The 15,929-nt window shown below is 37.1% G+C and overlaps 1 protein-coding gene across 1 annotated transcript in view; it reads right to left on the bottom strand.

Annotated features, from left to right (window-relative positions):
• Positions 1–15,831, bottom strand: part of LOC145981630 (ELMO domain-containing protein 3-like) — a 52,490-nt gene extending 36,659 nt beyond the window's left edge. The window contains exons 1-4 of the mRNA XM_083115011.1: positions 15,692–15,831; positions 10,927–11,045; positions 2,774–2,969; positions 815–938 (exon numbers count right to left, since the gene is read on the bottom strand). Coding sequence (XP_082971137.1) covers positions 815–938; positions 2,774–2,969; positions 10,927–11,033 — 427 coding nt within the window. The 5' untranslated portion in view covers positions 11,034–11,045; positions 15,692–15,831. The remainder of the gene's footprint in view (positions 1–814; positions 939–2,773; positions 2,970–10,926; positions 11,046–15,691) is intronic.
• Between the last annotated feature and the right edge of the window lie 98 nt (positions 15,832–15,929).

Here is a 15,929-nt window from a genome sequence, read left to right as displayed (position 1 = left end):
AAGAAGCCACCAGATGGTGTATGTGAACAATGGTGGGGTAGTAAGCACACACCCAAGTTGAGTCGGTGAGTGACAGCGTTTGAAAATGGAGGTCATGAAGCAGGAGCAACGTTTGTACGTTAAAATAGCAGTTCTCTGCGGCAGAAATGCACAGGAATGCCATACAGACCTACTGGAAGCTCTGGGTGAGCATGCCATGCCCTATCAAACAGTGGCAAGGTGGGTGGAGGTCTTTAAACGGGGCAGAGTGTCAACTGCCGATCTGCCTCATAATAAAACACTGTTGTCCAATATCCTGTGTTCTGCCTCTTCCCTACGACAGTCTCCTGCATCCAGACTTCATCTGGTGGCTTCATTCGAAGGTACATTCCATAAACTTGCAAACATACATCTTAAATTTTTCGTGTTGTCCCTTATTTGCGAGAAAAGAAATAGTTGCCATGACTTATGACTTAACCCTCGTATTTTTTAGATGATTTTGAAATTCAAAGGTGACACATTTATTACCTACCTGTATGATTTGAGATAAAATGACCCACATGTGGTTTGATCAAATTCTACATACTAAGAAAATTTACAATTATTCAAAATTATTAAATAACCTAAGACAAAATTTGGTTAAGTAAACTGTTTATTTGCAAAAAAAATAAATATGGATATCAACATATTGGTAGGTATATAAAAAAACTAATTTTAAATTAGAATTATCCAAAATTATTAAATAACCTAAAATAAAATTTTGTTGAGCAAAATGCTTATATGTTCAAATCTGCAGTAGGGATGTTTAATAGTTGTCATTATTATCAGTACTTACATTGTGCTATGCAAAACACGAGGTTTCTCTGTTCAATTAAATCTTTCTCCAATTTTGGGGGTCCAAACAGACAGAACAAAAAGGCCGTCAATCCCTTCCTATCGACTGTAGGTTTGATATTGTCCTAGAAAGAAAAGATTTTGGCATTAGTTTTTTCATTAAGCATATCTAACTACAAAGTTAAACTTACTTGCAGGAGAATCCCATGGCTTGCCTTTGAATTTGTTGGCATATTGAACAAAGGAAGCTGGAAACTTTCAGGCCGGAACAGGGAAATTCCCTCCCCTTTCCCCTGGATTTTCTTTTCCAGACTCAACAATTCATAATTTGTTTGCTTCTAGGAATAGAAAACTTCCTCCACTTCGAGAATAATGTGCTCTCAAAGTTATTTTATATTACTCATCAATAATTTTCAGTATTGGAACTGGATTTTAAAGTGAGGAAAATATGTTAAAAAGGAGCGAAGGAATGTCAATTTTTTGTGGGAAAGAATGTAAGTTATGCTAATACAAAAAAAATATTTTTTTAAATAAAAATACTCTGCACTGTTAATAAATATAGTGCACACTTAATGTAATGGAACAATTTATAAATCACCTTCCATTAGATTGGGCTCGACACAAAGAAATAATAGATAAAAACATCTATTAAGTCTCCACCTCCTCTCTATATTTTGTTCAATTTGACTATAATTGTAACCATAGGAAAGCACTTTAACTTTATTTAATCCAGTACTATTTCGGGCTAAGATTGCACAACTCAAGGAATTATAATCTAGTGGTTTTACAAAATGTTTCATATAGTAGAAGTGACTTGCTAAAGCAGCCACTTGTGCAAGCTACTTTTCACAACATAATTTCTTACAAAAGCACAATTTCTGCAAATTCAATGGACACATATTTTTCCTCCAAACTTCCTTTCTGCTCATTTCTAGTACTCTAAATATATTCCTCATCCTCCTGTACAACTTTTTAACAATTGCAAGACAAAAGGTTGTTGTTGTTACTGCTGTAACTTCACACTATCATCCGTGATCATTGCAAAGAAAGGCCCTCTTCCTATTTAAAAAATAAATAAGTAATTTCTGGGGGCCGTTGACCCACTGCACCCCTTTAAGAATTACATTGTATTTTTCAATTCCAGGATGCAGAAAACACAAATAATTGAGATGTTTTATCGTTTCAGAGTTCTTTCACCACTTTTCATTAGTAAAAACAGTTTGCATGCACACTCAAATAGCCAAGGAACATGTTGAAAATAATTACCAGTTCTAAACCCGCGGTGGCTCCGTCGGTAACGCGTCTGACTAAAATGCTAAAGGTCCCGGGTTCGATCCCCGGCCGGTTCAAATCTGGGAACTTTTCTAACATTGGAAGCCACCCAGCGATGAATAACATGGGTACCTGGGGGAAACCCTGGGGGGTAAAGGCGGTCAGGGGTGTGGTGCTGATCACATCACCCCCACTCGAGACCGGATCAAGAAAGTGTGGGGCGTTACCCCCACACCCCCTATACACCTTCCTGGTGTGGTGCTATGCACAGGGGAACACTTTACCTTTTTTTCTTTCTAAACCTAGCAATACTAACACAACGACATAAAATTATAACAGCTGTTGTGGAATGTCATGTTGGGTACTACATTTACTTGCGCAATGCCTTCGGGTTGTTCTGCTTCACAGTAAGCTAACACGCTAAGGTAACAGACATAATTTACTTCACAATAACACATACCCAAACACCAAAAATGTTCATCAACACCATAATCTTCATAAACCATGCACAATTTTTCACTCTCTTGAGGGGGTACCAATTTCTGTTTTCAATCTGGATTACTGCTTCACTGGGATCAAACTCAGGATAATTACTTTAAAATGAAGCATTAACCATTAAGAAACTTGGGAATCCTTAATCTCAGCATGATTTATAGGCTATTAAGAGAAAGAAAATCAAAATACTTACTAAAAACTGCGAGGTATCTAAACCTTGAAAATAGCCAAAAGCCTCTTCAAAAGTTAGCACTGGTGTGATAACGGGTCCCCGTGCTGAGGAGCCCATTGTCTCTGGACGTAAATCTAAGGAATAGCCAGGCTCTTGGTACTTGGGAACGACAGTGGCCACTGACTCCCATTCTTCCTGAGCTGTTTCAAAGGCCTTTCTATAAAAGTAAAAATCTTATCATTAGTATTTCAATAATGGAAATATGGGGTCTGGTACTGCCTTATGAAGAAAAAATATTTCATAATAAACAAAGAAATTGCTAAATATAAGATCTCGGAGATCATGGTTACAATTTTATTTCTTTCTATGCCAACCTCTGTGGTGGAGTGGTTAGCACAGCATGGTACGATGTCAGGGGTCATGGCCTAGACATGGGTGCTTTTTGTGATTGTCCCTTCATTAATTTCATCACTTCTCATCATCTTTGTGATTAGCCAAAAAGTGGAAGAAAAGTGAAGTAAAATATTCAATCTTTCTTTCACTTTTCTACTTCAAGGTGGCCACAAAATTTGTGAAGTTAAATTTCCTGACTTTTCCTGAGCAGATTTTAAAAAAATTCCTGATACACAGACTATCCAATTTCTTACTTTTGCAAAATATTTTGTTTCCTTTTACATGCAGCCTCCACCATCCCAATAGCTGCCCAACTCTCACCTGAGTAGCATTTTTTTTACTTCATTACAATTCAAAATACACTAGACTCTCGTTAATCCGGCCATTCCTTGCACATATGGGTGCCGGATTATTGAGAGGGTCAGAAATTACGTACTACTATGTAGTTTAAACACATAGGGACTATACAGGCTGTACTTTACGTGTTTCCTTTTAGAAGCCATAGTATGTACTGAACTTTACTGTAAGAAAGTCACAATTTCAAATACTGCACGAATGTATAGCATTGTTTAACATTTTTAACTAACAACATTGTTGAAAACGATAATTCATTGTTGTGCGCGTCATTTCTGTTTGAGTGACTACAGGCCGGATGTGGGCCGGACTACTGAGAGAGCGGACTATTGTACACTAGACTAGCAAGAGTCTAGTGTACAATAAAATTACATAAAAAAAGTTATTATTGTTCACAGGCAGCAGATAAGTTTTTAAAAAAAAGTCTGGCACATTCAACAGAATACCTGGAATAAAGAATCATAATAATTGGTAGTTGACAAATCACTAGTTTTATTGTTCACAGGCACCAGATAATTTTTTTAAAAAAGTCTGGCACAGGAAAATGGAAGTAATGCCAGACTTAACTCAGGTACCCCCGTGGTAACCAATCCACGTGCTCACAAGATGCGAGCCCCTGAGGGAAAATTTTCCTGACCCAACGGTAGATTTTGTACCTTTTCCTGACTTTTGACCTCATATTCCACTATTTTCCTGACAAATCTTGAAATTACGGACATTTCCTGGCTTTTCCTGCCTGTGGACACCCTTCTTAAATTAATTGTGAACTGACGAAGTGCATGCTGGGACAAACATAATGGATGTCTTAACACTTTCTGGACAAGTGACAGGCTGTGAGCATAGCCCGTTGTTCACTATAAAATTACATTGTGAATGAACGATGAGCTATAATCACACTGTCTCTCTTGTGCAAAGAGTGTGGTAACTACCTCTTTTAATTTCCAACTGCTAGATGTCACATTTTCTTCATTGCTGAATTTTACTTGCATCCTGTTGAATTAAGTTGCGCTTTTATTATTGCTCTTGAAAACAACATTTAATCATTTATATCCACATTGTGGACATTTCTTATGATGATTCCACTTCAGATTGAACAGTTACTGATGATTTTGATCCTAATAGAAAGTTTTTACGGTATTTTCATGAATTAATTTTGTACCACCTATTCAAAATATCTTTTCAGTAACTTTTATGCAATGTTATAACTTTTTTTACTTTCAAAAAATTGTTACGGAAAAAAACATAAATGTGAGAAAATTTACATGAAATATAACATTATATTAACATATCCTCTCTCCACAGATATATAATATGTTATATTTTATGTAGATTTTAGAAAAAAATATTAGATTTTCAGAAAAATAGCAAAAAAAACTCCAGTCTCCTGAGGAAAACTCGATATTTCTAAGTCTTGCCCGGAAAGGGTTAACCAGCATTCGATCCCACAACCTCTTGAGTTCACAGTATGTTGTAATGATCGTACTATTGAGCATCAAGGCATGAATATATGATGCATATCTATCAATTGCTGGTTAACTACTAACCTGAACATTGCAAGGTGAAGAATGATCTTGATATACTTTCCTTCGATGTTGTTTACGCTTACCATTATTACTTAATTCTTGTCTTGTTAAATTGATAAGTGTTCTGTGCTTAATGTGTTTACTATTTTCTATATTGGTCGTTAAGTATAAATGTTTTGGAAGTTCTTTAAGAAGCAGATGATTTGATTGTGATACCAGTGGATTACTTTGGTAACTATAATGCTGCATTATGTGCAAGAAACATGTTCATCTGAAGCTAGGAGAATAAATAAATGCCAGAACAAATTCTAATCGTAATCTGTAAGTTGTGCTAGTGACCTGAAAACCCAACGCAAAGTGGATTAAATATTAAACTTCAAGCATATAAGGTAACACTTTACTATACCGGAGACGGATTTCTTCTAATTTACAGGAGAAAGTACTTACGCAAATCATTTTCTGTAGCGTTGTTGATGTTCGGGAATGTAGTTTTGATCCATTTTAATGCGAATGTATGTGGTTTTCTACGAAAATCTATTTCCGATGCGCTATTGCTGCTGCCGCCATTTGCTTTCTGCACGAGAGCACAATACGGGCTATTGCTGCTGCTACAACATGATGTGTCGAGGATGAGTCGTGAAGTTGTTGCCGGGTGTGGAAGATGCCGTGGAAATTGTAATTCCGACGTTGTCCTTATATTCTAAATTGAACGAAAGTAGTGCTAATGGAACCTAACCTAACAGGCCTAACCTAACCTAGTAGGCATGCCTCGTCCCCGTGATGGTTCGTGGGGCTATCGTATGTAAGAAATATACATTATTTTCATTAGAAATTCATTATTTCACCTAAAGAAATGTTCTGCAACGCAGAATAGTACGTTATCAATGTAAAAAATTGCGAAATAAATCATTGATAGGTGTCTCCGGTACAGTGGCGCAGGAACGGGGGGGTACAGGGGTACATTGTACCCCCTCAAATTTTTGAAGGGGGGTACTGTACCCCCTAAATCCGAAAATCCCGTTGTACCCCCTGTACCCCCTTAGATAATTTGACAGACGCAAGGTGCTACTGTTAAAGGAACATATTTTCAATTCGCTCAATAAAAAAGGTTTAATGTTTATAACTCACAAGCATTATCTAATTTATCTTACTTAGCTACCACAGAAATTCAAGCCATTGTAAACTTATTCTACTACATTGTGCTTGCTACTATGTAGTTAGTTCATTGACCTGTGTTCTTGGAAACCTCTTTAAGGAGGTGAAAATTGTGTAAACTTTCTGTGAAACGATGGAATCAGATAAAGTTTGCTCTCAGAAAATCATGCTCCAGATGAATGCTCCTTTGCGTAAGGGGGGGGGGGTACACTTTTCAAAAGAAGTGGTCGCGTCGATTCAAAGATAATATATAAATCTTCATTAGAAGAGTATATGACTGACCTCTTCTTTTAAATTTTTCAAATGGAATTTTCCGAAACGAAATACTCACACAAATGAGACGAGACATTGGGGGGTACAATGTACTCCTGTACTTCATAACTTTGTAAGAGGGAAAACTATACTTAAACCTATATATTAAGAGATTTTTGAACATAGAGATGATACTGGGACAAGAAAAGTCTGTGTTACCTCTCAAATTTCGAAACGAGACTGAAATAAATCTCTGCAAAATCAAAGCGAGCCGATACTTGATGTCCGAGATGATCTCGAGATGATCTGGTATCATATTTGAAGAAATTGGTAAAAATAAATTTAAATTACTGTGTGTCTTATCAGACACACCAAGCGTTTAAATTTATTGACTTCTTTTTTTCAAAATGTCGTGTGTTTTGTTTACTGTAATTGCAAAGTTAATGCATTAGTAATAATTGCGTGCCTGTGCTGCCAGGTTTAATCTATTTATAATATAATTCCGTATTTCGACGGTTCACAGCATCGAAACAAGATATAAAGCAGAAAAACGTTATTAAGAGAAGTTTTTCTTTAATGATATATACGCGTTGTGAAACTTTGAGTGGTGACACAATGTACGTGTTGCTTATACGAAACATTTCGCGGGTCAGGACGAGATATCTCGCCTTGTAGGCTAATTGAAGGGTCCAACATGCACTGAGCTTTGGATTCCACTTTAAATTGCAGATTCAGTCCCGATTAGCCCATGAAGTGGATATAAAGTACATAGAATAAGTTTTAACAACTTCTGATTGGGCACCGAAACAAAAGAAAAGCACAAACAAGAACGAGAAGGACCTCAGCACACCAGAGGGCCTCCCCGATGGCGCAGTGGTAGAGTCGTCGCCTTGTAATCAAGGGGTCCCGGGTTCGATACCCTGTGGAGGCACGTGGCACAGTGGTTCGGATTCCGATTAGCCTAACTGTGCATAAAGTGGACTTAATACACCAACTCAAACAAACTCAAACTCACCACGCAGGAGACGAGATAAGGCTGTGACAATTCTCGACTCGTCTCATCTCGACGTCATTCCTAGGTCAAATGAAAGGTTCCCCTTTCCTAGACATTAGAACAGGGTGCAATTTGTGATTTTATCAGAGGATGATAACTTACTTTTACCTAAGTATTAGATATAGTACTTAGAATTGGACATTAATCGATTAAAATCTAATTTTGATATCGAATGCAACACAAACACAACGCCATTTGAAGTTAAACCCTAAAGTCAAACTTGAAGGAAATTACATTAGTCAAATGAATGCACGGGATAAATGAGACTCACTGCAGGTCCTATGGTTTGCCAGTTGGCTTGTCAAGGCCACTGTGTTATCTAGACTAGACTTCATTCAATTTCTTGCAAATTTTTCTGCATGAAACATTACGTAAAAGTATGTTTAAAACTTCTAAATTATTTTTCTAATCAGTTAAGGTTAGGTTTATGACATTTCACATTAGGTTGGTAGATATTGGTAGATTTTTGATTGAATTCACAAGGTCTTTGAGCAAGATGGGAATGTTTGGTTGAGTGATTTGGTTTATTTTACTTCAAATTTCAGCCACTTCTGGCTAATCGTGAAGATGACGATGAGTGATGGTATGATGAAATTGATGAAGGGACACTCACAAATAACACGCATACCCAGACCGGGATTCGAACCGGGAACTTCTGGCGTCGTAGAAGGCTATGCTAATCACTCCGCCACGGAGGCCGGCGAGGTGGGATTGTGTTTTGGATTTTCTTTGTAGATGCGAAAATCTTTAACTGTGACGCGCACATGCTTTTGCTTACATTAAAGTTCACCTTTTCACGCAAACGAGGAATTGACAAGTCACCTTAAAACATGCATGTATATGCATTTATTACTAAGTACGAAAAGAAACCTTGGCCAGCTCTTCATATTATCCACCGAAGATTGAAAAGAGAAATAAAACAACTTTCGAGCGTTTGGCTTTCCTTGCTTGCTCTGAGATCTGAAGGATTTCGGTTTTGTATATGTAATGATAGTACTTTCAGTGTTTGAAGAACGTCGTTAGGTACAAATAATTATGTTACAAATAAATGCTTTGTCAAATGTTTTACAAACATTCCAAACTTAGACCTCTTACGAGTTGATCGGGAACCATCTCAACTCAAGATTTTTTTTAAAAAAAAATACAACACCCTATAGATGTCTGAAGAAATTCCGAATACATGGCTTCTAAAAGGCATTGGATGTGGTACACATCTGCCATAAATTGTTTAAAGATATTTTTACGAGGGTCACTATTTATATTTTGAGCCTTGGCAACACTGAAGTTAGGCGCGATTTGACGTTTGCACGGAATCGTCTGGCATTATTGACCATAACGTACTTCAAATGTTTTGTCAATAGCTTCATTTGTGTTGTTTATGTTGCCTTGGAGATTGCGTGACAACAATAAAATGGAATTAACTCGTGAACATTTTCGTGCGATGATTTTGTACGATTTTCGACGTGGATTATCAAGACAAGAGTGCATCGATCAACTTACTTCCACATTTGGCGATGAAGGCCCATCCTTTGCCACTGTGAAACGCTTGGTATAACGAATTTAATCGTGGCCGCCATTCGCTCACGGACGAGATTCGCGAAGGTCGTCCAAAATCAGTTGTTGTTCAAGAAAACATTGATGCTGTGCAAAACCTAATACTGCAAGATCGTCATGTGACATACTGTGAGATTGAGGCAACCATAGGCATTAGTTCCACCAGCATATACAAAATATTACATGATCATTTAGCTGTGAGAAAGGTATGTTCTCGTTGAATCCCACACAATTTGACAAAAACTCAAAAAGACGCTCGCGTCAATTGGTGCAAACAAATGCTCAATAAATACAATCGCGGTGCTTCAAAAGACGTACATAATATTGTAACAGGTGACGAATCATGGATATATGCATATGAGCCGGAACGCAAACAGCAGTCGACTGTATGGGTGTTTCAAGATGAACCCAATCCAACAAAAGTTGTTCGCGCTCGAAGCACATCGAAACAAATGGTCGCCTGTTTTTTCGGGAAAACTGGTCTTGTGGCAACTGTGCCTTTAGAGGAACGTAGAACGGTCAACTCTGAATGGTACACAACAATTTGTTTGCCAGAGGTCTTCGGTCAAATACGGAAAACAAACAAACGCCGTCGGATCATTCTTCATCAAGACCATGCCAGCTGTCACACATCTCGTCTAACAACCGACTTTATGAACAGTCAAAAAATTGAATTGATGGGTCATCCGCCGTACAGTCCTGATTTGGCACCCAATGACTTCTTCTTGTTCCCGAATGTCAAGAATAAATTGCGTGGACAACGATTTTCGTCGGCGGAAGACGCCGTTTATGCGTTCAAAAACCATATTATGGAGGTGTCTCAAGAAGATTGGAAAAACTGCTTTGACAAATGGTTCGAACGAATGCAAAATGTATTGACCATAAAGGAGAATACTTCGAAAAACAATAAAGCAGGTTTCAATGCCAAATTCCTGTTTTTTCATTGTTAGGCTCAAAATATAAATAGTGACCCTCGTATGCTTAGCTACGGGTCTTTAAAATTAAAATGAACTGAACTGATGTGGACTCTATAAGTATGATATATTCAATAATATGGTTTATATATCCAGTTGGTGAGAGACGATTATTCCTGGTTGGGATAGCTGAAGATAGAGGAGAAGGGGGAATACTCCTCACCCCCTATAATCTCACCCTGCATTAAAAATCAATAGCTGTATCTTTGTTCGCAATTTTCACATTTCGAACTCCTGATATTCCGTTTCGTTAAATTCAAAATGAGCCCATGAAAAAGGTCCAGAGCTTTATATTTTTCGGAATTGTTATCTGGTTAAAATCTGTTTTTAAAATGACCATAAATACTAAGAAAAACAAAGAAATAAAAATTATTTATGCCAATTTTTAATTAAAAAAACAGGAAATTCGTGTGCTGTTCTAAAATGGAATATTTCCGATGCCTTCACATTATACCTATAGGTACTACCTTTGAAGTAGTATATGCATAGTATATACATGCGCGCGCGCGCGCGTTTTATATATATATATATATATATATGGGAGACTGAATTTTGTACCCCCCCAAATGAAAAACGTTCCTGCGCCACTGCTCCGGTATAGTAAAGTAGTACCGCATATAATACTGTTAAGTTTTCCAGATTGCATAAGAGGTAATATGACAGAAGGTCATACTTATAAAACTCAAAGAAGTTCAATTAAGAAGAGTGTTGTAAAGTTCCGAAATACATAGAACATTTTTAAAGACCATGATTTGCATGTCACTGTTATGCTGACCAATCTTCCATAGAAGCCAGTTCATATTTGTGTTGAGTACCACAATGTAACAAAACATGTTCATATTGTGTTGGAATCTCAATGTAAATGTAGATTAATGCAAAAGAAGTGATACATAAAAAATATAATAGAACTGTTACCTAGCATCCTCCTCATTCACACGCTGTCTGTTTCTCTCTAAGGCAGAGATTAGGTGTGTTGAGGCACTGCTGGTAGTCATTATTTCATCATTTTTGAGATGCATCATAAAATTTTTGATCTGAAAGAAAACTGCAATTTAACAAAAAACAGTAAAGTTACAGAGGACAGAAAATCAAAATACAATGTGAAATACATATCAGTTCAATTACATAACATTTTTTGTCACCTTCATATCAATCCAGTATTACTTCATTTAACCTTTATGGATAACATACATTAATTGAATGAAAAACACAATATATTAGGTTAGTCCATAAATCCAGATGTGCAAGTTTCCATTCTCCACATGAATATTTCTATTCCATTAGATATAACTAAAATAACACTAAATTTTTCTTCAAACAAACAATATTTAGGAGTCGTCCTAATACACACTTTTTATCTAAGATTTGCTGCTCTATGAAGAGGCAACGGTAACAGTTTCATACATTGGATACACATTTCTTCAATTTTACACAATAAACTACTTACGGAAATGAGTTTCTCCAAGGTTTACAACGTTCGTTGAGGTATTTTCTTTCATCGTGGAATATATTTGACCAGGAAATCATGTATTTTTCAAGAGAAATATCTCACAATTGCCTGCCCTACGACAACCGGATGCTGCGAACGTTTGATGACGTAAGCCCCTGTCAGTGTTTCAACCCCCCCCCCTTTTTTTTACAATGCTTGCCTAACATAACCAAACCTGACCTAACCTTATAGGAAATGGTTCGTGGGGCTATCTGTCAGCTACCCGTGTATAATGTATAATTTCCACCGGTGACGAACAAAATAGTTGGTATTTTTCAGTGAAGAAGGTTGAAACACTGTATACCCACAACGTGAGTCAAGATGTGCCCACCATATTGTGTGTTCCGGAAGCGAAGAAAGTAATAAAAAAAATACTCAGAATGTGAAAAATTGAGTTTGTTTTTGTGTAAAAAGCATAATGGCACCTTGAACTATGTTCCGCAAGACACAATTGGTAAGTACGAACCATGCGACACACAAAATATCCAATTTTAATGTGTCGCCAATCTATGAAACTGTTACCGAGGCAACTATATCTCTTCTTTATCTTGTATCAGAGTTTCAATTATATTTTTGGATTTGGCCAATGCCTCATTCTGCTGTGTCAGTCACTACTGATTGTGTTTTAAGTCCACTTTATACACAGTAAGCTAATCAGGACTGGACCTACAGTTTAAAGTGGGATCTGAACCACTATGAGCCTCCACCCCCTTCATTACAAGGCAACAACACTATTACAATGCCATCGGGGAGGCCCTGTCATTCACTACTTTCATCTGCGAGATCCTGTGATGAAGTTAATTGAAAACAGAATCGTCCCTTTGGATGCTTTTGCAGAAAGGTTTGAGATTTTGTTTCACCTTCCTCCACCAATACAATGAAGAATAAAGATATCCTTTCTGTTACAAGGTTCGCTGACTCCAGATTGTTCATTTCATCTGTGATTTACAGACGTCAAAGGAAGGATGAAAGATCTTGGACGTTGTAAATTCTGAATTATTTTCTCGTTTGTTTCTGTGGTGAGATTTCTCGATCATTAAAAAAAGAAAAGGGTGGCCAGGTGTTCCAAAAGAAACCAAAGATGTCTGCAAAATGCTCCATAAGTCTTGGTACCCATTATCCAATTTAAATAAGTCTTGAGGACAGGCAGAAATGGGATATCATTCAAGGGGGTTTGAATTCCAAGAAAACACTGTTCTACTGTTTCATTCCACAAAAGCAAAGCCAAGTTACCTTCCTGATCTCTCGTGGGACCAAAAGCAATTGATCCGAAATAGAAATATCTTCAGCACATTGATACATTTGCTCAACCACAGCAGGGCCTCGCCAATGGCATAGTGGTAACGTAATTGCCTTGTAATCAAGGGGTCCTGGGTTCGATACCAGGTGGAGCCACATAGTGGTTCGGGTCCCACGTTAAACTGCAGGTTCAGTTTTGATTAGCCTCTCTGTGCATAAAGTGGACTTAAAACAAGAACTCAAACAAACAAACTCATCCACAGAGTTGCATCAGAAGCTCAAAATTACCCATTCCACTTCTTCCGCCAAGAAAAAAAAACAGAACTCCTTCATAATCATCCCTTGGATGCAGGACATAAAGAGCATGTGGTGGCATATAATTTACCATCTCTTGGCTCAACATCAATTGCATTCAGCTGATGATTTTACAGGAGATGATGACATACTAGATCCTCAAAAAATTAAAATGTTTATACTAGAATGAGCTCCAACAATCCATCAATTGAGTTCAGGGGCGAAGACTTGTCAAAATTATTGGGGGGGGGGGGGGGTCTGATCACTGAAATAAATTAATGAACGACCCACTCCCTCCCTTTTTTAAGTTTTGGCCTCAGTGTTCGGAATCTCGTAAAAGCCAATGAATTCCTCAAAAATATCAAAATTTTCATTCAGTTAGAATGCAGAATGTCAATTGTTCACGGATGGATATGTTACAAGTTTCGTCAACCATAATAGCAAAATATTCCCAACTTTTAATATCTGCTACCACGGAGCGCAAAACAGATCTCCATAATATATCAACGATCTAGTTCTGAATGTCATGTGAGAGCCATTTGTAGCCCGAACTCCCATCCACTCCCCTAGTACATGCACATAGTCTTTTGAAACTCTTTTAGTAAAAATGTTAACAATACTCATAATTATATACTTAGTATATAGTAATAAGTCATGTGTTTTGCTGTCTCTAGTCATAACCCCCCCCCCCCCACAAAGTTGATGGTCTAGAACATTTCAAATGTGTATTTAAAGTTAAGTTCATGTGGCACAATTCAGAGTAAACTTTACAAGAGATGAAAAATAATACATTAGATCCTCTTAAGCAAAATTATTTTGGGGCTCTGCCCCCACATCGTTAACATTGGGGGGATTCGAGCCCCCCCCCCCCCAAGCCCCTATGATTGAGTTAAAAGTTCACACACAGGTAAATCAACACTAGACAAAAACAATCTGTGTGGAAAATGTTTGTAATTATTTAGATTCTTTTCCACAATAAATTGGGAATATATCCTGAAGGGAAAGAAAAATGTGTTCATGGAGGAAGGGGGGACCTCCAAATATGCATCAATTAAGTTATAATTTTACACACAAGTAAATCAGACTAGAGGACAAAAATAAGATATGTGGAGAAATGTTTTGAGCTACTTCAATTCTTGCTATAATAATTTACACAACCCTGACTATATATGCCTAGATCTCCAAACACAACAACTTAGTTATACTTAATGTTGTAAGAAGATTTTGTGCCAACAGCTTAATGATTTTCTCAAGTTTCATAGAATTAGGAAGTCTAGAAGAATGACGGAAATGATTGAGAAAGTAAATTTGAACATTCAGGAATGTAACAAGATCAGTCCAGAATTTCACAAGGAATTATTTGTCAGGGGAAAAATGGTAAAAGTAGCTCATAGTACAGTCAACGGCAAAGATAATTGTATTCAAATTGTCTACTGCTATTTTCATTACTTATTTGTTCTACATCATGTGTTGTTTTAAGGAAAGAAACTATGTTGGTTCCAAGCAGGCATTGTTCTTTGCTTATTGAATTCATTATTTCAGTTCGTTGTTATCATATCGTGTAATTGAGACCGAATGAAAATGGTGGTGGACAATTCGCCTACTGTTTCTTTCGCCGTTGGGTGTACACACAAGCATCTGTACTTCTGTTGATCAAGCAGTGGGCATCTTGAACACAGACTACTGTGAGGCTCAAAGGGATGACTGATTGGGAATAAATATGAAAGCATTTAGAGATGTTATTCTAATGTTAAGAGCCCTTAACCTGATCTGCCTAACCAAAAAACAAAATCATTTTTCATCAGAAACAGAGTACCCCTTCCCATCCCATGCATATAATCTATAAGTCAGCAACAGCATGATCCAAGATGACAGTTTTGATTGATTGATTTTGTGTTTTATGTCCACTTTATGCACTGTAAGGTTAATCAGGACTGGACCTATAGTTTAAAGTGGAATCCGAACCACAGGCAATGAAGCTACCACTGCACCATCAGGGAGGCCCTGACCAAGATGACAGTAAATGAACGGCTCCTCGCAAGCAAAGAATCATGTAGGAGAATATGAGAAAACACATTCTCCACATAAAACAGCAAATAATCACTATGCCAAAAACGTATGTGTGTACAGACAATAATTAGAAATTGAACCAAGTTAGAGCTGCATATCTAACATGATTAGTTAGGAATTAAACACTTGGAACCTAGACCGATTTTCCAAAATTAATCTTCAAGTATTTCTTTAAGACTCAAAACTAGGCTGTTCAAACTGCTGAATAATTTGAACCCTAGAAGGTAGCCTAAAATGAATTACAATTAGTGTTTCAATAGCATAATTATGAATTGCAGTATGCCCTGTTCTTTTAACTGTACAAAAAATCGAATTTGCTATGTGACAATTGTGTTGATACGTGACATGAGACATGACATACGATACACGAGCGAAAGACAGCTCCAATGCAATGGCAAATCATGTTACACTGACAAGTTTACACATTTCAGCGATGCTAATTCCACCTCGAACCAACAGTTGACATGCATTTATGCTTACTTTACATTTGTTATTCTTCTTAAGAATAGTATATTTCCGATGAGCTACCGATAAGGTCAGAACACGCACAGATATTTAGGTAAGAAAATTAATATGCTAACGTCTTACCCTTGTCACTTTAATAAAGTACTCATACTAGGAGATACTTGTTAGTTGCAAACTGATAACGGTACCAATGCTTCCAAATTTACTTTTTATGATATATTTTCGTATGTCGTGTACTACAGTTTGTTTATTTGTTCTATTCACAGTGTACTGGCGTGCAGTGTTGCAACACTTAAAATTGGTAATGGCAACACTGCATTTACGCTGAAAGAAGGAAGCAAATGTAAATAAAATGAAATAA

This window comes from Lepisma saccharinum, chromosome 29 (genome assembly GCF_977018435.1).
Source record: "Lepisma saccharinum chromosome 29, izLepSacc3.1, whole genome shotgun sequence".
Taxonomy (NCBI): Eukaryota; Metazoa; Arthropoda; class Insecta; order Zygentoma; family Lepismatidae; genus Lepisma; species Lepisma saccharinum.
Note: the sequence above shows the minus strand (reverse complement) of the source record. Positions and strands in the feature narration are given on the sequence as shown.